At 44.7% G+C, this 26,908-nt stretch overlaps 1 protein-coding gene across 1 annotated transcript; it reads right to left on the bottom strand.

The window, feature by feature from the left end:
- Positions 1–106: 106 nt before the first annotated feature.
- Positions 107–26,503, bottom strand: LOC106567238 (PDZ domain-containing protein 4). Its single transcript, XM_082960040.1, has 9 exons — positions 24,228–26,503; positions 23,414–23,875; positions 10,370–10,423; positions 9,225–9,541; positions 8,997–9,087; positions 8,759–8,857; positions 8,628–8,690; positions 8,438–8,539; positions 107–3,103 (listed from the first exon to the last, which is right to left on the bottom strand). Exons 2-9 carry the CDS (start codon positions 23,471–23,473, stop codon positions 1,088–1,090), a joined length of 2,802 nt encoding a protein of 933 aa, XP_082816166.1. The 5' UTR covers positions 23,474–23,875; positions 24,228–26,503; the 3' UTR covers positions 107–1,087.
- Between the last annotated feature and the right edge of the window lie 405 nt (positions 26,504–26,908).

Below are 26,908 nucleotides of genomic sequence, written 5' to 3'. Positions count from 1 at the left end.
GCTTCAGCAACTCCCTTGTGACAGTTTTGAGCATGGTGGTGTATGACAGAAAATATGCGAACAATTCAAAAGGACGAAATCACTTCAACTATTTTGAATTAACAAATTATATAAAAAGCTTTTATTGTAAAACATTTATGGACCAGACATCACAGTATACTGAACAAACAGCCACATTGTTTTCTAGTCTAAGAATTAAACAAATTAAGAACATGTCACATCCACAATTTCACACCAACTTTTTGTCACGTTTTTTGAAGTATGTTACTTTTAACATTTATAGTCAACATGCAAGTAATCAAATGTCAAAGAACTACTTTCAACTCCTCAGATTGTGCTGTCATACTGTATAAGTAACTCCATCGCAGAATACCATCGTACCAGCCATCAAGAAGACACGTTCAAGAAGATTTCCTCAACTCTCAACCACCAGAGATGGAGTTGTCATGTTTCCTGTGCTGTGGGATTTGGTGTGCTTTTTTTCCCTCACTGTGCTTCTCAATTTATTCATATTGAAACGTGCTTATCAGATCTTACCACAATGTCGACGTTTCATTCATTAGTCAGTCATTTTGTCCTTTACTTTGTTCTTGTTGGCCAATGTCCTTTGTATACTCTGTAAATGCCATTCACAACCTTATCAGTGGGCATTCATGGCACTATCCTTATAAGAATGGTATAGCAAATAAATGCTGGTCAATAGCTACAGATTGGTTTATTTCACCAGCGCTTTCTTTTCACTTCTGTTGCCTACCTGCCTACATTCATAATTCTCTCAGGCAGAAATTACAGCTTGCAATATGGGTTACTGGTAATTATGTTCTCTTCTACACTGCACCACTCTCCCTTCCCCTCTCTTTTACTTCGTCACAGCTGATGGTAACTAAGGAGAAGGTTGTACAGTCTATCACCCAATCTCTCTCCAATATGCAGTGACAGATCACAGTAGACAGTTGGTTTCTTTCCCTTTCCAAAGCAACCCACTTCCTCTGGACCATTTATTTCAATCACTCCTACACTTCCTCTCTACCTCACTTTGTTGGTCACCCTCTCCTCTCTTTTCTTTCTCGGTCTTCCACCCTCTCCATTAGACAGTGGTGACTGACAGCAGAGGGTTGTAGACCTTCTTGCCGTCAGGTGACCTGGTTCCGTGGGCCAGCAGTTCCTGGATGGTGATCCAGTTGTCCAGGATCCTACGGCTCCGTTTCTTCTGGCTCCTCCTGTGGCTCAGCTCCAGGATGGTAGTGGGCTCCTGTCCATGCGGAGCCCCCTGTTGTCCACCGCCACTGGACTCCCTGTCCCTCTCCCTCAGGCAGTCCAGCCTGCTCTGCATCATAAACTCCCTGCGTCTGCGCTGTTCCCTGGCCCTGAGAAGCTGCTGCTTCCTTTCCTCCTTGGACCAATAGCGGCCCATCTTCATCTCGCTGACGGCGTCGTCGTCCGTGGTCATGCCGCTGCGCTCCTCCCGGATCTTAATGGCCCGGGCCTTCAGGAGGCGGTCCCTAACGGGCCGCTTGGCAACATAGCGGGATCCGTCGCTGCGTACTTTGACCTTCCACTCCATACGCGGCGAGGTCGGCGGAGGCAGGGGAGGGGGGATGGGTAAGGATGGCATGGACACAGGGCCCTGGGGGATGTCCTTGCATGTGCTCCCCAGGCTCATGGGACTCTCGCTGCCATCCCTGGGTCTCTCCAGGCCCTCGGATGTGGAGGGGGACCTCAGCTGCATGCAGCTCTGGTAGCGCAGGGGGATTCTGGAGCCAGAGTGGCGGCGGGACAGATAAGGGCTGTTCTCAGCGCTACGCCCTTCCCTCCCCTCCACTGTCCCATTGGCTTTGGGGCATCTCACCCCTCCGTCTGACCCCCTCCTTGCCCCCCCGTCGCGGGACAGGGATCTGAACTTGGCCCCTCTCGGGCTAGAGGTCTTAACTTCCGCTCCCCTCCTGTGTGAGCTAGGGGAGTAGGGCTGGTTCAGGTTAGCCTGCCCCCTCTCACCCCTGCCTCCCCTCTCCCTGTGCCGGCTGGGGGTCCGAGACGGCAAAGAGGCAGAGTCTCCCCCCTCCAAGCTGCTGTGGCCATGTGCAGAGGGGGAGGGATACTGTTCGCTGACCAGAGGGGTGCTCCTGCAGCTCTCCCCTCCTGTGTTGTAGGCGCTGGTGCTGTCCTTGTCGGAGCGCTCCCTCTCAGGCAGCTCATTAATGTCTGACAGCTCATGGTGACAGGACTCCTCACTAACCAAAGGAGCCAGCCGCCCAGCCCCGGCCCCACCTCCAGCCCCACTTTCTTCCTCCAGGGGCCATGCCTTGAGACAGCGCTCCCGGAGCTGCTGCATCTTCTGGGCCCTCAGGATGTTACGACACTTGAACTCCAGGTGGCGTAGCTCCTCTTCCACGAGGGCCATCTCATGCTGCATCAGGGTCTCATTCCTGTTCACATCCAGAGGAACCCCCCCATCACCCCCATGACTCCCCTGTCCCCCATGACCCCCATGCTCCCCTAGCAGCAGAAGAGCATTGCTGTTCTTCTCATAATAACACTTGATCTCCAGGAGCTCCCTGTACCTCTCACACTCTTCTTCTGTCAGACCCGGCATCATCATCATCACTGGGTCAGCTGCGTAGACCCTCTCCCCTGCCAGGTCACCACCTCCTCCCCCACCCAGACAGTCCAGACCCAGTAGAGAGTCAGTGCTGAAGTGGAACTCTGTGGAGTGGCCATGTAGAAGGGGTGGGGTGTCCCTGTCCCCCTGGCCAGAGTGGAACCTGCGCATGCTGCCGGGGGTGTTGGTGGCGTTGGTGGTGGGGGCGCTGGTCTGGTCATCTCCTAGTAGGTCGTGTTCTGAGGACTCCTCATTGCGGGTACTCTCGTCTGTACGGCCCACCCCGCTGTCCAGCTCCTGGCTGTTACTCAGCAACGTGTGGAGCAGGCCTGGAGAGTCACGGTGACCTCGCCCACGGACCACCACCACACCACCCCCACCCACGACCCCTGGTCCTTCACCCAGCATGGAGGCCCTGTTCCTCAGCTGATGGGGGCTGGGAAGGTGGACAGCATTATCCAGAACCTCCAGGTCCAGTTCATCTGGGTCGAGCTGGTTGTCATTCTGAGTTGGAGAATGTGTTTCACGGATTGTGTTTATTTTGTTTGATTGCCATTGTGGTTTCGTTATTGAGTTGAAGGTGTCATTGAGGCGGGAAAAGGGCAAAGGAGAAAGGAAAAGAAAGATTGAAATTATATATTAGATTGAACAGGTTCAATTTGTTGTACTCTTGGGAACCTCATACAACATGTTACAGAGGTATGTCTGTTAGCGTTTATCTCAGTCACTAGATGGCGGTAGGACCTAAGGTAATGTGTGATTTCATTACCATTTTAAAGGCATTTTTACTGAGGGGTATTTTCCACTGTGCTGTCTGGATGAAAAGAAGGAAAATTGGGCCCATCGTTAAATGTATGCACATGCATGCCCACCCACCCACCCAACTATATGCATGCACGCACGTGCACTTACAAGCACGCGTACACACACAAACACACACCACCACTCTGTGCGGTGTTTTTACTACCAGTGAATAGTACAGGAGAATTACAAATTGCTTGTTTTAATTTACTCCCTTTATCCAGATCCCCCTGAGATATTGATTAAATGTGTATGCTTTAATTCAGTAAACAAATCACCGCTCAGAGTGGAGTTGATTACATTTAACCCTTAGAAACCTGGACCCAGTTTTCCTTGCATAAACAAAATCAGAAGTGAAAGGAGACTCCAAATAACGTATTTCTGGAAAATAAATATAAAAACTGTTGGTATGCAAAAAAATCTATGCTAATGTGTGGTTTGCATCACTTAATGCCCTATGTTTCATATATATAACAAACTTTCAAGTGACTGAATATTTTTGCTCATAGTGTCATTACAAAGATCGGCCACCAGATGGTAACAAAAGTGTTTATTGCGATCACATCAAGTTACTCCTTTTTATGTATTGATCATGTACAGACACTTTACCAGGTGTTTAAAGACAATGTTACATATATGTAACATTGGGCTTTAAAGGGTTAATTGATTTGGTTTACACTTGAATTGTTTAACTGGATTCAGGTTGAGAGATATTATTACTCAAAAAAAAAAATATTTTCATTATTTCTCTGTCGCTCTCTGTTGCTCTTTCCAGACCGTTGAATAAATCCTTAATATGTGCTCATATATACCGTCCTTGGATGATCCCCATCTCTTCTCCTCTCTTCACTATGTGTTTTCAATGTGAGACTATACTTTATCGATGAATCTTATTATTATAGTTTTATTTTTTGTAAGATTACATTAGTTGTCCTTTTTTTTAACAATACTAAACATACACAAACCATTAATAACATACAGACGCACACAAACATTCATAACATCACCCCTGCACAGACCCACCTGCTCACACCCCCATCTCCCCCTGCCACATGGCCTCAAACTGCACTATTTTGTTTCTCTCCGTCTCCCACACAGTTTCAACATTTAGATAATAAAGCATTAGGCCTTTCCATTGTGTTAACGATAGAGGATTGGTTGATTTCCATTTTTTAAGTATATGTTTTTTGCATGATGATTGACTAGAAAAATATCTTCCAACCCATAGGATATCTCACTGAAGCCTCATATGCCATGTCTTGGAATAGGCAGACAGACAGAGTAAAAGTACATTTACACTGTAATACTTCTGACAGCCAACTTTCCAACTCCACCCACAACTCATGGGCTTAATTGGGGAATTTTGTCCCTTGTGTAATGCATTTGAAACATTAGTTTTGTTGGTGCTGACATCTTCAGGACAGGAATACCGGTTTACTTAACGGAGGAATAAACACACATGTTCATCATTGGTGTCTTAACCAGAACGGGGAAAATGCACTTTATTTATTTTCGCACATGCGCAGTCATACATCTCTCATAGGGCATGACTGTACCAGTGTAAGAACACAACTCAACAACATATTAGTCCACATGCCAACAAGTTTATACTGGATTAAGCATACATTTTCGTTACCTGCAATTTCGTTAGTTACAATACAGAGGGAAAAAAGTATTTGATCCCCTGCTGATTTTGTACGTTTGCCCGCTGACAAAGAAATGATCAGTCTATAATTTTAATGGTAGTTTTATTTGAACGGTGAGAGGCAGAATAACAACAAAAAAATCCAGAAAAACACATGGCAAAAATTGTATAAATTGATTTGCATTTTAATGAGGGAAATAAGTATTTCACCCCCTCTCAATCAGAAAGATTTATGGCTCCCAGGTGTCTTTTATACAAGTAACAAGCTGAGTTTAGGAGCACACTCTTAAAGGGAGTGCTCCTAATCTCAGTTTGTTACCTGTATAAAAGACACCTGTCCACAGAAGCAATCAATCAATCAGATTCCAAACTCTCCACCATGGCCAAGACCAAAGAGCTCTCCAAGGATGTCAGGGACAAGATTGTAGACCTACACAAGGATGGAATGGGCTACAAGACCATTGCCAAGCAGCTTGGTGAGAAGGTGACAACAGTTGGTGCGATTATTCGCAAATGGAAGAAACACAAAAGAACTGTCAATCTCCCTCGGCCTGGGGCTCTATGCAAGATCTCACCTTGTGGAGTTGCAATGATCATGAGAACGGTGAGGAATCAGCCCAGAACTACACGGGAGGATCTTGTCAATGATCTCAAGCCAGCTGGGACCATAGTCACCAAGAAAACATTTGGTAACACTACGCCGTGAAGGACTGAAATCCTGCAGTGCCTGCAAGGTCCCCCTGCTCAAGAAAGCACATATACATGCCCGTCTGAAGTTTGCCAATGAACATCTGAATGATTCAGAGGACAACTGGGTGAAAGTGTTGTGGTCAGATGAGACCAAAATGGAGCTCTTTGGCATCAACTCAACTCGCCGTGTATGGAGGAGGAGGAATGCTGCCTATGACCCCAAGAGCACCATCCCCACCGTCAAACATGGAGGTGGAAACATTATGCTTTGGGGGTGTTTTTCTGCTAAGGGGACAGGACAACTTCACCGCATCAAAGGGACGATGGACGGGGCCATGTACCGTCAAATCTTGGGTGAGAATCTCCTTCCCTCAGCCAGGGCATTGAAAATGGGTCGTGGATGGGTATTCCAGCATGACAATGACCCAAAACACACGGCCAAGGCAACAAAGGAGTTGCTCAAGAAGAAGCATATTAAGGTCCTGGAGTGGCCTAGCCAGTCTCCAGACCTTAATCCCATAGAAAATCTGTGGAGGGAGCTGAAGGTTCGAGTTGCCAAACGTCAGCCTCGAAACCTTAATGACTTGGAGAAGATCTGCAAAGAGGAGTGGGACAAAATCCCTCCTAAGATGTGTGCAAACCTGGTGGCCAACTACAAGAAACGTCTGACCTCTGTGATTGCCAACAAGGGTTTTGCCACCAAGTACTAAGTCATGTTTTGCAGAGGGGTCAAATACTTATTTCCCTCATTAAAGTGCAAATCATTTTATAACATTTTTGACATGCGTTTTTCTGGATTTTTTGGTTGTTATTCTGTCTCTCACTGTTCAAATAAACCTACCATTAAAATGATAGACTGATCATTTCTTTGTTAGTGGGCAAACGTACAAAATCAGCAGGGGATCAAATACTTTTTTCCCTCACTGTATGTTCCAACATTCCCTCCATCTTGTGTCAATATCAGTTATTTTTAATTGGTTCCAATAGTTCATATTTTTTTCGAGGAGATTGTCAGGCAGATAGGCCCTCTGCAAGGTTTTGTTTATCTTACCTATCATATGAATAGCATTTTCTGACTCAAATAGGATTGCTCTGACATCCAAAAGATTTCAAATAGAAATATCTTGATATGAAACATTTAAGTTGCGTGTATTTCAAAATATCTACATTTGTCAGTCCAAAATTGCTTTTTAAGGATTTAATGGAAATGCATTGATTTCCTTTTACCAAGTCATGTACAGTTCTATGCCTTTAGTTTTCCATGTGGACCAATGTATCTGTGAATTCTGAAAAGCTATCCAAGGATTGTTCCATAGGGGTGTGTTTTCAGGGAGTGTTACTGGTTCTTGTAGAATCCGTTTCATTTTCTTCCATATTGTTATGGTGTTCCTATCCATGACATTGTATTGTTATTCTAGCTGCAGTTTTAGTCTACCCTGCATCTCACGTCTCTCTGCAGATTCGAGGGTGCCAGATGAATAAAGGGAATTTGAGGGTACTTGCAGTGGTGACTTTGTCTGGGTAGCAGCCTACATTTAATGGCCCTCTCTTAAATCTGCCCTCTAGCTCATTCTGGGCTGAATGTGGACTGCATTCTGATTTCAACACTCTGAGTGTGTCTCAGAGCACACACACATTTGTTTTTGCATGGCTGTGTGTGAGAAGGTATATTGGTGTGTGTCTATGCCTCATGCATCACTCTCAGTATAAAAATGGTAAACTATGCCGTTCCATCTGGAGGTGTGTGTGTTCAGTGACTACCCATTTGCTGGGTGTGTATATATATATATTATGGGATGTCCCGGGACTGTGTCCTTCTGTCTGTTGAGCTGTGACCTTGAGGGAAACAAAGCAATGCCACATTGGCACGTACTGAAAACAACCAGGCTCTCCCTCTCCTCGCTAGCTATCGCTCCCGTCCAGCTCCGTTTCTCCCTATCTGTCTCCCTCTTACTCCTCTCACCTTTCCTGTCTCCTTACATGGGTTAACAGGGTACGGGGAGATTCATAGTTCCAGTCTTATTTCTTTTACACAAATGGTGTGTCTCTAGTGTAGAGGTTCCGATATGACCTTTCTTTATGCCATTTCTTATGTCATTTCTGTTAAGAAACTAGTTGACTTGAATTTGAATGAATTTTGGTGTGAAGAATGAAACAACTTTGGTGGTTATATGGTATTTACTGTACTGTAGTTATCCTGGTCTGGGTTGGTTTGTTTATATGGTATTTACTGTACTGTAGTTATCCTGGTCTGGGTTGGTTTGTTTATATGGTATTTACTGTACTGTAGTTATCCTGGTCTGGGTTGGTTTGTTTATATGGTATTTACTGTACTGTAGTTATCCTGGTCTGGGTTGGTTTGTTTATATGGTATTTACTGTACTGTAGTTATCCTGGTCTGGGTTGGTTTGTTTATATGGTATTTACTGTACTGTAGTTATCCTGGTCTGGGTTGGTTTGTTTATATGGTATTTACTGTACTGTAGTTATCCTGGTCTGGGTTGGTTTGTTTATATGGTATTTACTGTACTGTAGTTATCCTGGTCTGGGTTGGTTTGTTTATATGGTATTTACTGTACTGTAGTTATCCTGGTCTGGGTTGGTTTGTTTATATGGTATTTACTGTACTGTAGTTATCCTGGTCTGGGTTGGTTTGTTTATATGGTATATCAGATAGTAAACCAATTCAGAGGGTCTCTCACCTCTATTTCAGGCCGGGCCAGGAGCAGGGAGATGTTGGTGCTGTCCTCCTGGGTCAGAATGGCCACCGCCTCCTCTCTGTTCTGGATGTCCACCCCGTTTATCTGAGACATATCAGAAATGTTCTTGTCTGACCCTGCTTTCTGCCATAAATTATAATAGAACGTTACCTAAAATGTTCAACAATCCTACCTGTAATATTCTATCCCCCTCTCGGATACGGCCGTCCATAGCAGCTATACTATTGGGGTTGACCTGGAGAGAGAGAGGATTAGGTTAGCTGGCAAACAGGCGATCAGAGCGAGGATAACCATCCTCCTCACCTCGCCCACATAGATCCCCAGATCCTCCTCATCATCTGTCCGGTAGCACACCGTTAACCCCAGTTTGTCCTGCTGACGAGACTTATACAGCTCCACTTCCTATTGAAATGTGTGGCAGACAAAACACACAAGTTAAACACATGAACACTGGTAATGGAGATGGAGATGGCATGAAGAATGGGATTGCTGTTGAATTACACGGTAGGCAATTTGATTTGACAGGAAAATGTGGCCTCACCTCGTACTCCAACTCATCCTGCCTGAGATCCACCTCGTGCTGAGTGATGTCAAAGTAGTCATTGGGGTCATAATATTCAGGCTCTAAAAGGCTGAGAAGAAAACATAGAGAATATGTCAGTGTATCAACATTTAAGCAGAACTACAAACGGCAGAGCTTTCAAACATCTAATGGAAATTGAAAGGTAAATTGAATTCTCTCTCTCACACACACGCACACTCCACTCACAGCTCGTTGAGCAGGTTGGGTTCCAGGATGGGTGGCAGTGGAGGGGAGGGGGGCGGGTGAGGGGGCGGGGCTCCACCTTGGTGGTGGGAGGTCCTTCCCAGAGTCAACATGTGTTGGAAGCTGATGTCAGTCTGAGTGCCGCTGTCCACACAGTCAGTCAGCCCCCCTGGAACTGCTGCTGTCCCATCCAGCCCCACTAGTCGCCCTGCCAGACCAGCCCGCCGCCGGGCCCCCCTTTTCAACACGTGAGACAGCAGGGGGTCTCGCACATCCAGGGTGGGGTCCCGTGAGAGACAGGACAGCTCCTTACCATTCACCTAGAGGAGGGGAGCGAGACCAGAGGTCAGATAGGAGAAGGTCGTGGAAAAGGAGAAAAAAGGAAGAGTAGGAGAGTGCTGTCTAGAACCCAAAACGGTTCTTCGGATATCCCCATAGGAGAACCCTTTGAAGAACCCTTTTTGGGTTCCATGTAAAACCCTTTACAAAGAGGGTTCTAGATGGAACCCAAAAGAGTGCTACCTGGAACCAAAATGGGTTCTGCCTGACACCAAAATGGGTTCTCCTATGGGGACAGCCAAAGAACCCTTTTGGAACCCTTTTTTCTAAGTGTGGTGAAGAATGATTAAACACAAAGGAGTACCAGGGCACATACAGAGGGAGACGTGGAGAAATTGAGAGAGAGTAACACAAAGATGGAAAACAAGCAGTTTATAGAGAGAAGGGGCAATGAGGGGAGACAGTGTGTGATTACAAAACAGGTGCACCCAACAGGAGTATAGATAGCAGACTTTGAGCCACATTAGAGGATCTCTCGCTAGACATACAGACAGACCAGGTTAGTTCACTGTGTGTTAGACTGAGCCACAACACAAGGACTGAGGAGGAGAATACATGAACGCAACACATACAGACAGGCCTAAAACACAGAACTAGGGTTAGACAGCCAACAGATAGCCGTTGAAGATAACAGAGAATAACACAGTACACCTCAACACATAGGGAAATGTGTAGGTTTAGTGTATGTTCATAATACACACATCACATGTAGGGTTACAAAGGCACATCACAGTACGTGGTACATTTCTCTCAACTTAAAAGGTTTTGATATCACACAGCGGGGGAGAAGAAAAACTTTATACTGAGACCTTCAATCGACCTTCTCCGTCAAAAGGACACAGCGGGTTACTTATTTGACCCTTCTGTTGAGAGAGGGGGGGAGAGCAATGGAATCATTAGAGAAGACAAGACTTACGTTAATAGGGTAGGTTCTGAGGAAAAGGTGAAAGTGCAATGTTGTTGTAAGGAAATGGGTTATTACTGGTTGAGAGAAATGCTGCCTGTTGGTAGACTAATCTCTGTATTATTCCTAAATCCCTCTGCATGTGTCTAACCATGCTGTACATGATCCTCTCTCTAGCCTCATTTATACCTTGTGCTAACATGTGTCCTTTGTCCTGATCTTGTCCACATTCTGATTGTTTTTCATTCTCAGAAATATGTCTACACATGGTATTAAAATGTGTCTCTTATCAATCCACTGTGTACACATTGTGACCACATTTCCTGTTCCCTCCCTGTATGCCAATTATTTGACAGCTATTCTTTCAAAATAATATTTATTTTCCCTATTTTAATACACATTTTGATGTCATAAGTCAATGATGCCACCTGTCAATGATTTCAGAAGGTGGGATAATGATGATTTAAATGGTTTCACTGTCCAGATCCCTCTACACTTGCTAACATATGCCTGACTACCTCCGTAGGTAGTCACAATGCGTCTTTTAATCGTCTACACCTGTCTGGAAATGTGGGCACAATCAGAATGTGGACAGGATTAGGACAGAAGATGCATGTCAGAACCAGGTATAAACTGGGCTTCTGTGAACCAACACAACTCAGTCACATAGAATACATCAAACCATCACAACTCAGTCACATAGAATACATCTCTGTGTAAATCAACGTGTGCCAACCCAGCCTAATAGATAAACCCTCTCTAGTTTCCTATATCTACATGTCTGTGAAGCCAGTTTCATAGTTCTCTCCCTCTCTCTCTCTCTCTCTCTCTCTCTCTCTCTCTCTCTCTCTCTCTCTCTCTATCTCTCTCTATCTCTCTGTATCTCTCTGTATCTCCATATCTATGATGTTTGCCCCCTGCCAGTTGCTACAGATAAAGGGGGATTTATAATTAGGGATTATGGGTGTAGATCTGCTGGGGGAATCAGATTGAAATAGCTGGGATGTTGATTTTGAGGCGACTGAACTTTCTCTGTGAGAGAAGCAGTGATCCTGGTAAACTGATGCAAGACCCCCCCAACATTACGTTTGTTAAGAGGTGAAACATCAAACCACCATTTACACCCCTCTGACCAAATGGTAATGTGCTTTTTGGTGTTTATACAATCTGCTGCTTGAAGTCATGAGCATACTGCACACAGCTGGGTGAATGTGCGTGAGGGTGTGTCACAAGTGTGTCTCCATATGTTTTAATGGAGACCTGTAGACAGTATCGAGGTACTCTGAGTGACAGAAGACAGACACCTGGGCATACAGATATTGTGTTAGTGCATTCATGGTCACACACCGACCTTGGCTGTCTGGGGATTTCCACATCTTTATACCCTGCTTCCATGCCTCCATCGTTCCCCTCTCTTTTCCTGTCCCCTTCAAATAATTGCAATTCAAATCGATGTTCCCCTGTGCAGTCAACCACAAAAACGTTCTTGCCACATTCGCTCTCTATTCTTTTCCATTTGGTTCTGGCCCTCCATGCCTTTCTGTACCTCCTCTCTCCATGCCTTTCAGTACCTCCTCTCTCCCTCTCCATGCCTTTCTGTACCTCCTCTCTCCCTCTCCATGCCTTTCTGTACCTCCTCTCTCCCTCTCCATGCCTTTCTGTACCTCCTCTCTCCCTCTCCATGCCTTTCTGTACCTCCTCTCTCCCTCTCCATGCCTTTCTGTACCTCCTCTCTCCCTCTCCATGCCTTTCTGTACCTCCTCTCTCCCTCTCCATGCCTTTCTGTACCTCCTCTCTCCATGCCTTTCTGTACCTCCTCTCTCCATGCCTTTCTGTACCTCCTCTCTCCCTCTCCATGCCTTTCTGTACCTCCTCTCTCCCTCTCCATGCCTTTCTGTACCTCCACTCTCCCTCTCCATGCCTTTCTGTACCCTCCTCCCTCTCCATGCCTTTCTGTACCTCCTCACTCCCTCTCCATGCCTTTCTGTACCTCCTCTCTCCCTCTCCATGCCTTTCTGTACCTCCACTCTCCCTCTCCATGCCTTTCTGTACCTCCTCTCTCCATGCCTTTCTGTACCTCCTCACTCCCTCTCCATGCCTTTCTGTACCTCCTCTCTCCCTCTCCATGCCTTTCTGTACCTCCTCTCTCCCCTCCATGCCTTTCTGTACCTCCTCTCTCCCTCTCCATACCTTTCTGTACCTCCTTTCTCCCTCTCCATGATTTCTGTACCTCCTCTCTCCCTCTCCATGCCTTTCTGTACCTCCTCTCTCCCTCTCCATGCCTTTCTGTACCTCCTCTCTCCCTCTCCATGCCTTTCTGTACCTCCTCTCTCCCCTCCATGCCTTTCTGTACCTCCTCTCTCCCTCTCCATACCTTTCTGTACCTCCTCTCTCCCTCTCCATGCCTTTCTGTACCTCCTCTCTCCCTCTCCATACCTTTCTGTACCTCCTCTCTCCCTCTCCATGATTTCTGTACCTCCTCTCTCCCTCTCCATACCTTTCTGTACCTCCTCTCTCCCTCTCCATGACTTTCTGTACCTCCTCTCTCCCTCTCCATGATTTCTGTACCTCCTCTTTCCCTCTCCATGATTTCTGTACCTCCTCTCTCCCTCTCCATACCTTTCTGTACTTCCTCTCTCCCTCTCCATGCCTTTCTGTACCTCCTCTCTCCCTCTCCATACCTTTCTGTACCTCCTCTCTCCCTCTCCATGCCTTTCTGTACCTCCTCTCTCCCTCTCCATGCCTTTCTGTACCTCCTCTCTCCCTCTCCATGCCTTTCTGTACCTCCTCTCTCCCTCTCCATGCCTTTCTGTACCTCCTCTCTCCCTCTCCATGCCTTTCTGTACCTCCTCTCTCCCTCTCCATACCTTTCTGTACCTCCTCTCTCCATGCCTTTCTGTACCTCCTCTCTCCCTCTCCATGCCTTTCTGTACCTCCTCTATCCCTCTCCATACCTTTCTGTACCTCCTCTCTCCCTCTCCATGATTCCTGTACCTCCTCTCTCCCTCTCCATACCTTTCTGTACCTCCTCTCTCCCTCTCCATGCATTTCTGTACCTCCTCTCTCCCTCTCCATGCCTTTCTGTACCTCCTCTCTCCCCTCCATGCCTTTCTGTACCTCCTCTCTCCCTCTCCATACCTTTCTGTACCTCCACTCTCCCTCTCCATGATTTCTTTGCTCACACTTCTTTCCAAACCCCACTCCCCTCCCATTGTGTCTCCCTCTTCCTCTCTCCCTTTTGTCTCTCTTTGCCCCCCCCCCTCTCTCTCTCTCTCTCTCTCTCTCTTTGCCCCCCTCTCTCTCTCTCTCTCTTTCTTTCTCTCTCTCACTCTCTATATCACTCACTCACTCACTCCCTATATCGCTCTCTCTCCTCATGCTGCCTCAGCACTCTTCTTTCTCCAGCCCCTCCCTAGAGGATACAAAACATGCTCTTATATCTGTGCCGTTTCCTTCCCTTGCCCGTTTGTCCTTCCTATACTAATGACTCTCCATACATCTCTGTCTCTCTCACCCTCTTAATGAGTTCTTTCACTTGAAGACAAAATAAGAAACCTCATTTTTTTGCATGGCATCTTCCGCCACGCCAAATGGAGTTAACAGTGTGAAGCCTGACTGTATTTTTTATTTGCCAAGTCTGATGAAATTGTCCCTTTACAAAAGCTTGTCCTGCAACTTGTATTTTTTTCCTCTCTCTTCTTTTGTCTACACATGATAGGAACCAGGTGAGATGGAGCATTTGAGACAATGAGTTGTTTTTCTCCTGTAACACCATCATCAGGACCAATGAGGGATAGGGTATATAGAAGACCAGCCCTTTGGCCATTGCTGACAGTCTGAGAACACTTAGAGAGAGGATGGAGGGGGACGTCGCTGCATTCATTATCAATGAGAGGCAGTGAGATTGCTTTGAGGATGGCTTCGTACAGGTTCATGGTTGTTGTGCATTAGATTGGAAGGATAACTCATCTTGACGTGTTGTGCAATGCATTATACATCCACTGGTCCATTATGTCAGCTGATTTCATGACCTATAACCTCTGACCTTTGCAGTGTCTCACATTATCCAATGACAGTCAAGACGAATTGCCAATGAGAGAGAGAGAGCAGGGTGTGTATTGCTCATTCTTCCATTAAAGTTATATTAAATAACAGGCGTGAATTGAGACTGAGTTCCGTACCGTTATATATTCCTGTTATTCTCTACGTTATTCGGAGTAGCACAGTAGGGGGGTGGTTGGGAGAGGCTGTGGAACGAGGGGTGGGGTGAAAGAGAGAGGGAGATGAAAGAGAAGCAGGTAGTTCAAAGGGATGAGAGAAAAAGCGAGGGAGAGGTGCTGATGGAGAGCAGCACCGGGGGAAGGGGAGGTAAAATGATGAAGGGTGGTGAAGAAAGAGGAGTGGAATACAAGGACAAAGAAAGAGGGAAGGAGCTTTCGAGGACTCGTAGATTGTAAGTTTATAATACAATTTTTCTCATTTTGGGTGGGAATGTCTCATAGCTCCATGCTTGTTGGTAAAGTAAATAGTGGAAACACACAGAGGAACCTCCAGGGAGATGTAGTGGTAGAGGCTTAATGAGGCTTTATCTCGAACCTTTTAGCTGCAGTTTGATGGAATATCTACAGTACACCAGACTCTGGGTGGTGTACTGTACACCCAACCCAAACATATGAGCAGTAAAGGAGGATTTGACAAATGTATCGACTCATAAACTCTATACTGACTCGTATTCTTCCCTGTGAATAATTTAGCTTATCACTAAAACAATTTGCATAAAAATGAATAATAAACAATCCAAATGGTTTCCCTCCTTCTTTTGTAATGACTGCGTGCTGACCATGCCCTGCTGCCCTGCTGCCCTGCTGCCCTGCTTCCCTGCTGCCCTGCTTCCCTGCTGCCCTGCTGCCCTGCTGCCCTTCACATATTCAATTCTACTTGTTGGGTAATTGATTTTTCTCATCTCTCATGCTTTGAAGGGTCTAGTCCCCTCTTCACAAAATCAATTATATCTGGAGACATGCTCTGCACCGTCTGGTTCTAACCCCAGCTGTTTGATATCGCAGGAGGACATTTACACAGGCCAATGGGCAGTGGTTGAGCTCAGACAAACAAAGATGAGCTGCTATTGACTTGGGGACTATTCAAATATTCAGGGAAATTGGGAAACTAATAAACTAACAAGCATATTTTGGGTTAATAGATTGATTCTCAGAAACACCATTATCAACAGAGCTATCAATATCTACACTCTAAGAAAAACATTTTCCAAAAGAGGTCTTCGGCTGTCTCGATAGGAGAAGCCTTTTTGGTTCCAGGCCGAACCCTTTTGGGTTCCATGTAGAATCCTCTGTAGAAAGAGCTCTACAGAGAATCGAAAGGGTTCTACCTGGAAGCAAAAAGTGTTCTTCAAATGGTTCTCAAAAGGGCTGAAGAACCGTAGATAGATAGATAGAAGATAGATAGATAGATAGAAGAACCGTAGATAGATAGCATAGGCTAGAGTGTAGGCAGATTAGTTTTTCTTGTATTTTTTAAAGCTTATTTTGGAGCTGTATGTATTTGTTATTGTCTAAGAAAGTGGTAATGTATATTCTCTCTCACACACACACACACACACACACACACACACACACACACACACACACACACACACACACACACACACACACACACACACACACACATGACCAGACATACAACCCATAAACCCCCTCTCCTCCCTTTATGACCTCCAACCTAATCACACACACACACTTAATCATACAAATACAAATTTACCAGAGAGAGGTGTTCCCAAGGGAGAAGATACAGGCCCCATGATAAAGAGGCAGATGAGTTGAATAATAAAAGTACCAAGCCAATTAGTGAGAGTCAACAGATATTTCCATTTACAGATCTTTCTCTATGGAAGGCCCATAGACCGTGAACCCAGGAAAGGTTTATCTTCGTCTATGGGAAAATCATATCTATAAAAGAGGTTTTATAATTTATGTATGAGGAGAATTCCCTCTGAATGTGACTGTCTTTTCGCTTAGTTTTTTCAGAGCAAGAGAGTGATGGAAGACAGAAGGAGACAGAAGGTGGAAGCGGAATCTCTGTGGGTGTGACTGTGGAGAGCCATTTAGATATTTGTAGCCAGAGAAGAAGTAAGTCAATACACAGATGCTGAGAGGAAGAGAGGAAGAGGGGAAGAGAGACAGATAGGATTCAATCTAAGACAGGTGAAGGAGACAATGAGAGAGACAGATATTGGTTTGGATACAGAAACATGTCTGAGGGCAAAGTCAATCTCAATGTCAGGTTGGCATATCACGGCACTCATCGTTGGGATATGTCAATATAATTAAATTGTTTTTTTATGTGCGTTGATATGAGTGAGTGAGCGTGTGTGTGTGTATGTGCGTGCATGTCATCTGTGTATGTTTGTCTGTGTACTCTATACACATGTTAGTAGGTTATCTGTGAGTGGCCATGTGTTTGCACAGTGTGTATGTCAGAACTTTCAGTATGAAAAAGGCACATTAGGCTTGTTTAATGACTTCAGTTGCCGTGGCAACGGCCTCGCATTGCAACCCATTCTACAGAGAGGGAGAGCGAGACCGGAGGAGGTAGAGACTGAGGGGCGGAGGGGGAGACTGAAGAGGGGTGGGTGGTGCAGCACAAAATGGATACTGTGCTCACTGTGTGGTGTAGATACATGAATGTTCTGGTTAGTTTGCTATGCATTACCCATAAACTCAACTAATGCTTATTGTAAATACATAGACTCATGTAGGCTGTAGACACTGATATATGAGGTGACCTTCACCACTTTCACCTGGGGAGTGACAGGAGGCAGAATATAAAATATGGGTGTGTACCATACACAAGACATGTGCACCTATTGTACATTAATACGCTCCTCCGGCAAGAGAAGATTGTATTCAGACAGACAGAACTAGCCTTTCAGTTGAACGTTATGTTTGCGTTATATGTAGAGTCTAAATTTGAATAATAAGCACGAAAACCTCAAACATGCAGTGTTTTAGAAAGCAATGTAATTATGCAAATGTATTTTACGCAATGTGATGTTTTTTTTTTCTTCCATGATGACACATTTTAATTGTTGGTATTTTATTTGGCATCATGGAGTTTAAAAACAATCAACCTTCTGTAGAAATTCTGTATTTACAACATTGCCTGGAGTTCTTTCAATTCAATACATTTAATTAAATGGAAATACAAAGGGCCTTTGGATGGATAGCATATTTTATGCCTGAATGTTACTCTCGGTGTGACATTCAGAAGCTTCATCTTCTGCAATCAAACCGTCAGTGTATTCTGTTTGGAATGCTGATGGTCTATCTACATGCCTACCTGCTCCTCTAGACACACCATTTGCCATCTGGCCTTCCCAAGTTGGGAACACCGATCACCCTATATTTCTGCCAATAGAAGGGGTGTCGGTGTCTCAGTTCTGTGTCTCCTATGTCTATCTCTAACCTCTGTGGTCTTTGTAAGCATTGGGTACACGCTTAGAAAAAAAGGTGCTATCTAGAACCCAAAAGGGTTCTTCGGCTGTCCCCATTGCAGAACCCTTTTTGGTTTCAGGTAGAACCCTTTTTGGTTCCAGATAGGGTTCTAGATAGAGTTCTACCTGGAACCAAAAAGGGTTCTACCTGGAACCAAAAAGGTCTATGGGTGTCACATCCTGACCAGTAAAATGGGATATTTGTCATTGTAGTTTGGTCAGGGCGTGGCAGGGGGTGTTTGTTTTGTGTGTTTTGGTGTTTTTGGTTTAGGTTCTATGTTTTCTATTTCTATGTTTAAATCTAGTTTTCTATTTCTATGTTGGGTTTTTGGCAATGACCTCCAATTAGAGGCAGCTGGTTGTCGTTGTCTCTAATTGGAGGCCATATTTAGTTGTGTATGTTTCACTTGTGTTTTGTGGGTAGTTGTTTTCCTGTATAGCCTGTGTTGCCTTACGGAACTGTTTCGTCGTTTTGTTTAAGTGTTATCTTTAAATAAATTAAGAAGATGAGCACTGCCTTGGTCCTATCCTTACGACGCTAATGACAATAGGGATATCCAAAGAACCCTTTTGGAACCCTTTTTTATAAGAGTATACAGACTGATTGGATCACAGAGCAAACAGACACGCTCCTTGCTACATCACCCAGATGGGGCAGAGAACAGCTCTCTGCTGCTATGGCAGAGGAATCAGTGATAAACCACCAGTGTTTTACTCCCTACCACTCCCTGTCTGGATCTCACACAGGGGACTCAGTCTGCCAGTCTGTGGATTTTGTTGTCTGTAAAAGCTGAGCACATTTTTGTATTACTTGAGCTCGCTTCCTTGGGCATACCTTTATGCACAGCTTATTACACAATTGTGTGAATGCTTGATCAGTGAAGTGATATAATTTTCCACTTTATCAAAACACTGACCCCGCATGTGGGCTCTGTCATCATGGCTGACCTCTGTATTGGGGTCACTGAATTTACTGCCATTCTCCCTTACATGCTCCAGACTACGCACACGCGCACACACCCACACACACACACACACACAGACACAGACACAGATACACACACGAGGGATCAGCAAAGCCACACAAGCCTACCTATTCATCCCAGCTCTGTGAAGCGTTCAAATCAATTACTCCTGTCACCTGAGGGCAATCAACAGAAACAAAGTCCTCTCCTCCCTCCCTTCCCCTTTCTTTTTTCCATCTTGTCCTCTCCTTTCTTTGACTCATTACTCTACCACTGGCAGTGCTCATGTCATCCCCTGTTGTTCGCTCCTATGGCTTTGCCTTGGGCACCAAGTGCAGTTCTGATGACTGGTACAGACTCACATGTTCGGACTCTGTCATAAAACCATAAAAATAGAATAACACATACAGTATATATCACTATGCATTTGACAGATCATGTTGTGATTGGATATTGAAGCTGATTCCTGGGTATTATATTTTTATGTTTCATTTTTATTCAGTCTCACAGGCATTACCGCTAAGCAAAACCAGCCCTTAAAGTTGATTGACAGCCTGCACGTCACACGGTAACGTCATTTTGAATATTGAACAGCTTGCTAGAGACCATTTCTTGCAGTGGCTGCAGCTCATGCCGCGTTCAGAACAACTGGGAACTTGGAAGTCTCCGACTTTCAACTTCAGTGCGTTCAAGACAACTGGGAACTTGGGGAAAAAACAAGTTCCGACTGGGATTTATTTTTTGAATGGTTGTCCAACTCGGAATTCCAAGTTGGAAACTCGGGCATCTTTCTAGAGTTCCGACTTTCCGACTTGAAGATCAGGAGTTCCCAGTTGTCTTGAAAGCGGCAGGTAGCCTAGTGGTCAGAGGGTTGATGGGCCAGTAACCGAAAGGTTGCTGGATCGAGTCCCTGAGCTGACAAGGTAAAAATCTGTCGTTCTTCCCCTGAGCAAGGCAGTTAACCCACTGTTCCCTGGGCGCTGAAGACGTGAATGTCGATTATGACAGCCCCCTGCATCTCTCTGATTCAGAGGGGTTGGGTTAAATGCAGAAGATGCAGTTAGTTGTACAGCTGACTAGCCTTTCCCAGTCCCCTCTTTCTGCCGATGTAAAGTTTGTATCTGTTCCATAACATGGGGCTTGTGAAAGCCGTGTTTTTCTGCACATGAGAGGATCCGGACAAAAAAATCATCAGGAAATTGTCTGTAAAACCCGAACTATTTGAGTTACAAACTAATAAGTCACCACCATTAAAAGATGAGACTAACGAACACGGCCACAGAGTTTCTAAACCCAGAGGCACAACACCGCGAGAATTCCGGGAACACGAAACAGACCAGGCTGGGGATTGGGATTTGAGACGACAATGAGATAAGTGAAAAATGATTCCTTAGTTCTTAATTTTCTAGAAATCTCAAGGCACAACCTGGATTCGAGACGATGTCTTAAGTTGAACAAAACAACTTTACATCGGAGGGCCTTCGCTATGACGGGCTGCACATGCGCAGTTCGATGCGAGACGACCGTTAGACCAGATGACAACCCAAATAACACTGTCGTGTCAGAGACAGTATAATATAAAGATAGGCACAAACTGTTTCCCCAATCGAAATCCCCAATCCCACTTGTTGGCGATGTCATAGCGATGTTTGCTAGCTAATGCTGCCTTCAAAACAACTGGGAACTTCCAACTTCAATGCTTTCAAGACAACTGGGAACTCGGAAAAAAACAAGGTCAAATCATGACGTCAGTAAAAGTCGGAAAGTCTGGGCTCTAGAAAGATGCCAAAGTTTCCGACTTCGAATTCTGAGTTGAATGACCATTCAAAACGATTTTTCACAGTCTAAGCTATTTCCCCCCCAGAGTCCTCAGTTGTCTTTAACGCACTGAAGTTGGAAGTCGAAGATTTCCGAGTTCCCAGTTGTTTTGAAGCTAGCCAACATCACATTGCCTACAAGTGGGATCTGGGATTTTTATTTGAGAAGCAGTTTGTGCCCATCTTCATACTGTATTGTCTTTGACATGAAAGCGTCATTTGTTTTGCTTTACATTTTAGTCATTTAGCAGACGCTCTTATCCAGAGCGACTTACAGTAGTGAATGCATACATTTCATACATTTTTTTTTTCTTTCCCATACTGGTCCCCCGTGGGAATCGAACCCACAACCCTGGCATTGCAAACACCATGCTCTACCAACTGAGCCACACGACATCCACATTGTGGATTCAATAAGCTTTTCGGCAGTTGTCTGAAGATAAATGGCACAACGAGCATAGGGGGTAAAAAATGGCACGAATAAAGTGACCAAACCTGGGTAAAAAAAAATTCTCTCAGATATAGGACAGACAATTCAAAACCTTATTCCTTATGATTTATTTTTGGACTGTCTGTTTTGCCATGTACAAATGTGTTAATCAATGCGTTTATATGGGCTATTCTAAGGCCAAATTCATTTTTTTTCATCAAACACATTTTTAATTAAAAAAATTATACCAACAGGGTCCTAAAATTCAAAATCAAATGGCTGAACTATACATTTATTACCATCTTTAAACAATCCAATATGCTAGCTTAGTAGATATTGCGATCGAAGGGCTTAGACCTACCAGGGTTAAACCTACGTAGGCTTTGGAACGTACTCCATTTAATATGATATGTTACAAATGGAATAATGGTGTGGTTACCTAACACTAAAATGAAAGTAGGGAGGATGGGTGGGGGATACCGCGACAGTCTAGCAATCCAAAGGTTGCGTGTTCGAGTCGGTGACAACTGTAGCAATTTAGCTAACCCTTCCCATAACCCTTTTCCTAACCTTAACCTAATTCTCCTAACCTTCTACAAAAATGATCCTAACCTTTGTCGTTGGTTCTCCTAACCTGCAATGTCAATTCTCCTAGCCTTTGCCAGTAGTTGTCCTAACCTGCAATGTAAATTATCCTAACTTTTGTCATTATGACACAACAAGCAGCATGGTCTCAGAGCAAGACGTATAATACTATACGTCTTCCAAGATGTATGAAACATTACGTCCTCCAATTCGTATAATATTGTACAACCGCTTTCCATTTGTAACGTACATAACATATCATACTAAATGGAGGGATACCAATTTACATCCCAAATCCTAAAAATTGGAATGACCAAGAGGCCAGCTTGGCAAAACCTACATAAGACTTGCACACCTAGATGTGCTTGCACATGTACCGTCTCTCAGTTGCTAAATACTGCTGTTGCTTAGGCTGTAACCGTGGCAACCCTTCAGCGCAACCCCTTGACAATAACTATTTTGCCGTTGAGCTAAAACCAAAGCATCTTACTCTATTCCCTGCAGCATCCCAGTGAAAATCTGGCCCCTCAGTGTCTCCCTCTCAGATGTAATTGGGCTCTACAGGGCTTTTCACAATAATTACAATAATTATAACAGAGTATGAACATAGTTATGATTATTAAAAGGACATGATTGCTGCAACTGCGAGTAAAAAAGTAAAAATGTATTTCATCCGTAGCTTATGCCTTATTTAATCATGTAAATGCCTGTGTTTAATGAATCATGAATCCTTGGTAAATAATATAAGAATGAATATGCCTGCATTATGAATTTTGTCACAATAATAATCCTATTCTGTAGATTGATGATGTTGTTATTTTTCTCATATGTTTTGTTCCTCCAAAAATCTGTCATCATTATGGCTGTTGTAATTACATTGTTCATAATCATTTTATTGTGAGCCCCTCTGTAAAAGCTTGCATTGCTTGTTCATGTGGATGGAGTGTTAAAGTCATCGTTGTGAAAATGATCTGTCAGTTGGTTGTGATGGATGATGGACATTAGACCTATATAACGTCAGCATGTGTCAAGACAGCAAGAGAGGAGGAGAGAGGAGGAGAGAGGAGGAGGAGAGAGGAGGAGAGAGGAGGAGGAGAGAGGAGGAGGAGAAAGGAGGAGAGAGGAGGAGAGAGGATGAGAAAGGAGGAGAGAGGAGGAGAGAGGAGGAGAAAGGAGGAGAGAGGAGGAGAGAGGAGGAGAGAGGAGGAGGAGAGAGGAGGAGAAAGGAGGAGAGAGGAGGAGGAGAGAGGAGGAGGAGAAAGGAGGAGAGAGGATGAGAAAGGAGGAGAGAGGAGGAGAGAGGAGGAGAGAGAAGTGTTAATAGAGTTGGTACTACTGTAAGCTAGACGGAAGAGAAAGAGAGAGAGTGAGAGAGTGAGAGAGAAAGCGAGAGAGAACGTGAGATGGCGAGAGGGCAAGAGAGAGAGAAGGCGAGAGAGAGAGAGGGCGAGAGAGAGAGAGAGGGGGAAAGAGAGAGAGAGAGAAAGCAAGAGAGAGAGGGGGCGAGAGAGAGAGAGAGAGAGAGAGAGAGAGAGCGAGGGAGAGAGAGAGAGAGAGAGGGCAAGAGAAAGCAACAAGGGAACAAGAGAAACAAGAGAAAAAGAGAGAGACAGAGAGAGCGAGAGAGAGAATCACTCACCTGGAACATGACCCTGTACTGTTCCTCAGGCTTCTGAACCACACACATGTTGCACCCCATGATGACCTGGACTCAGGCCAGGTGGGGCCAAACCAGTCCAGGAGGTCAGTACCTGAAAACACCCCTCTTTCCCTTTGGGTGTGGCAGTCAGAGAGAGCTCCCCAGCAACCTACAGGGTCTGAGTGTAGACCCCTCTTATGTTAGGGGACCGCGGATTATGAATCCCAGAGGTTCTCTGTTCCCAAAAACAGTCTGTGTCCCTGTCCCTGTGTCCTGTTCCTCTCTTCTTTTTAGTCAGATTTCAAGTTTTACCATCCTGTAGTGATCCATACATTTACAAAAAGGTTTTGAATGTCTTCCCGTCTGTTTCTGTCCCCATCACAGAGTACAACAATCTTTGTTTGTCTTCATAAGCGTGGAGTAGTTAGGTTCAGGTTAGGTTTTGCATGACTCCATCCTGGTCTTTGGATTGGTCAGAAGGAGTAGAAAGGGGAGTGAGGAATGACTAAGGTGACAAGGGAGCTAGTGATGGGTTGGAAAGAAAGACTGACAGATGATCTCTGCTATTGTGTTGTAATGTATCTAAGACGGTCTATCATAACTATATAATGATGATTCAATAACCTAATAACCACTTCTCATTTCTGTGGAACAGTCTCACCATGTGAGCTGTCTCTCTGAACTAGCTGAGGTTTTTCCCAATGGAACTGGAAGTAAACTCACCCATGTTTTTCCCCTGGTCCCAGCACTCTATCAAAGAAACACTTTCAAAGTTTCAGATGCAAACAGGCACCGATATCAAAGAACTTCTCACCTTCTTTTTCCCTTCCCACCTTCTTCACTTTCCAGGTTTAGAAGGATTGCTTCAGTCCTTTCCCAGGTGCCGCTCCTCTTTTGCTCTGGTACTTTCACCTCTTCAGGATAAATGGACTCGTCAGAACCTTTTCATTGGTGCTTATGATCATTGACATTTCCTGGTTTACCTCCATTGAAACTGACGAAGAGGAGAGAGAAAGAATCTACCCACTGAACCATCTAGCCTTCGGCCTGAAACTCAAGCCCTGGTTGTCGAACTAAGATAAACGGTGTGTATCGGGTACACGAAACCCAATAACACACACACTTGCACACGCATCACAGTGAGGTAACAACACACCAGGAAGTCGCTGTTGTCCCAACTACACCTCTTTGCCTGATGATCTGTATCTGTCAGAATAACAACCTCTAAGGACCGCTTTCAGGATGAAGCTCTTTCAGTGAACATGTCTACATACAAAATGTATGTCATTTAAATGTGGAGTATTTGAGGAAAATAGGTTACAGTTGTCTGCTGAAGGGTGTTTGAGACAGACTGGTTGGTTCAGCTAGGTGTTTTGTCAGGTTTCCAGACAGCACTTTTGACGTTATGGTTCATTTATTAACTAATCGAAAGTGTTTCCAATCCACTGGAATACTGGAGGCTACTGCTCCAGGGTGTCACTGAAGAGAAGATTAGAATTCAATTACAGGCCTGTTAGGCAGAGAACAGGAACCATCCTACTTGGTCGTGTTTTAAAAATCAATATCAAATGCACTATGGGATTCAATTGGATGTTGTGCTTGCAGGACTATTATTGGGAGATTCAGGACTCGTTACCATCAAGACCACCAATGATAAGCCATGTGTAAAATACTGTGCTTTTTATTTGAAAGATTGAGGTTAAGGATCTTTCTTTTCCTTATTGAAATGTGTTAATTGATAGTCTTTTACTTTCTCTTCTCCTCTCATTTGTATCTCTCATTCAACCTGTGCTTCCACTGTTAAAGTGGGATAAATCAGTGTATTGACTTCAATCCTGCACTCATTCTTTAATTACCCTCTGTCTTTCTCTCTCCATCTCTAACATGATGCATGCTCAAGTAGAAAGGTACCACATTATACTGTACCCTTGTAACCATTTCTCCATGAGTGTGTATCTCTCCCGCCTCTCCCCTCTTTGTCTGTCTCATCACCTGGGTTAAACCTTTAAGTCTTATCAGTACCTCCTCCAGGAGACCCTGCAGTCTGAACACCATTCAACACTGTACGCTTTGAAAAGTAAACAAGCCACCCTCCTGGCAGCAACAAGGTGTTAGCTTCTGTAATCCTTCCTCAATGCCTCGCTGACTGCACCTGTAATCTCTCCAGACACTCAGTGTAATCCTTAACACTGACAATATATAACCAACTCCAATATAAAAGACTCACACACACAGAGAGAGACATGCACACACACTTGAAAAACCCCTCCCAGTCTGCTAGGCTAGGCAGTAAGCACTAGAGAGATGCCATTAGCCAGTCTAGTTGTAGAACTGTGGCAGACAGTCACAGCAGGTGCTGAAAGCCAAACAGGCGTGTCAAATGTCCCGACGGTTCCTACGCTCTCTCCATCTCCAGCTCCACATAGAGCCTACCATCGCATGAGGATGTATGTGAATTCTATTCTTACCTGGCTACTACTGTAAAAGCTCCAGTTTGAAACCCAGAGCCTGCCATGTGAATGATCTGAGTCAACAGGTATGGACTCACACAGGATGCAACAGACTCAGGGAGGATAGAAAGAGAGGATACGCAAATTGTAATGATGAGGAAGGATATGAGATTCCCTCTTCCAGATTATTGCAATAATCACTTCTGTCCCTCTGTGTCCTCACAGACCTAAACAAAGCTCAAACTAGAGCCCCAGAAAAAGAAAGTTCATCCATCTTGTGCTGCAGGGAGGAAAGAGCATAAATTCAAGAATGTGAGGCAGCAGCTCTGTAGTAATCCACCTTTTGTCTGTTGGTCATTCTTTTAACAACCCACAATTAGGAACAAAAGCGTTGAGAGGATTCCATCCAGGTGGTGAGTAGAGTCAGAGTGTGAAGTGCCTCTCTCAGGTTCAACATAAATCACCATCAGCAAGATGATAGAAATCACTGACGGCTGATTGGAGGATACTCTTGGCTCCTTCCCTCAGGCGAGACGATAAATGCGCTCCCCCACTGCAGCGGGGAACACAAAGGCGGTTCTGCCGCACCATCAAGCATGCCTGCTGCTACTGCTGAATAAGATTCTACTGGATGCAACACTGTTCTCCCTCCCTCCCTCCTCTCTCTCTCTCTCTCTGGCCCCCTCCCCTAGTCCCCCATATTTTGCCCACACCTCATTTGCTACCCCTCCTCCCCCTCTTCCTCTTTCTATGTCTCTCTCTGTGGGAAACACAGGGCAGGCTCCAGACAGCCTGATGATCTGTTTGCACAATGCAGGTAGCCTATAACAGGAAGGAAGGAGAGAGAGTAAGCTACTACATTAAATAATGCACAATCAAGGTGCACTATCAATTCACATTTGTCAATATTCATATATCTGTGACATACTGAATGTATCTTGCGTTTCCTTCGGTTCTTGGGAGGATTGCAAGTATCAATTGCTTATATGATAAGGTACCAATAATTATATGGGATATAAACTGTACTAGACAAGCATTAAGCACA

The sequence above is a fragment of the Salmo salar genome, chromosome 13, assembly GCF_965601325.2.
Source record: "Salmo salar chromosome 13, fSalSal1, whole genome shotgun sequence".
In the NCBI taxonomy this organism is placed as follows: Eukaryota; Metazoa; Chordata; class Actinopteri; order Salmoniformes; family Salmonidae; genus Salmo; species Salmo salar.
This window is presented reverse-complemented; position numbering and strand designations above follow the sequence as displayed.

Bases quoted from the DNA above. Each gene is read 5' to 3' on its own strand.
- LOC106567238 (XM_082960040.1), bottom strand. From the start codon at position 23,473: ATGGGGTGCAACATGTGTGTGGTTCAGAAGCCTGAGGAACAGTACAGG. The intron at 10,424-23,413 runs GTGAGTGATTCT...CTCTCTCAACAG, and splicing joins AGTACAGGGTCATGTTCCAG to AAGGGTCAAATAAGTAACCC. The intron at 9,542-10,369 runs GTCTCAGTATAA...CCCCTCCTCTAG, and splicing joins ACGGAGAAGGTCGATTGAAG to GTGAATGGTAAGGAGCTGTC.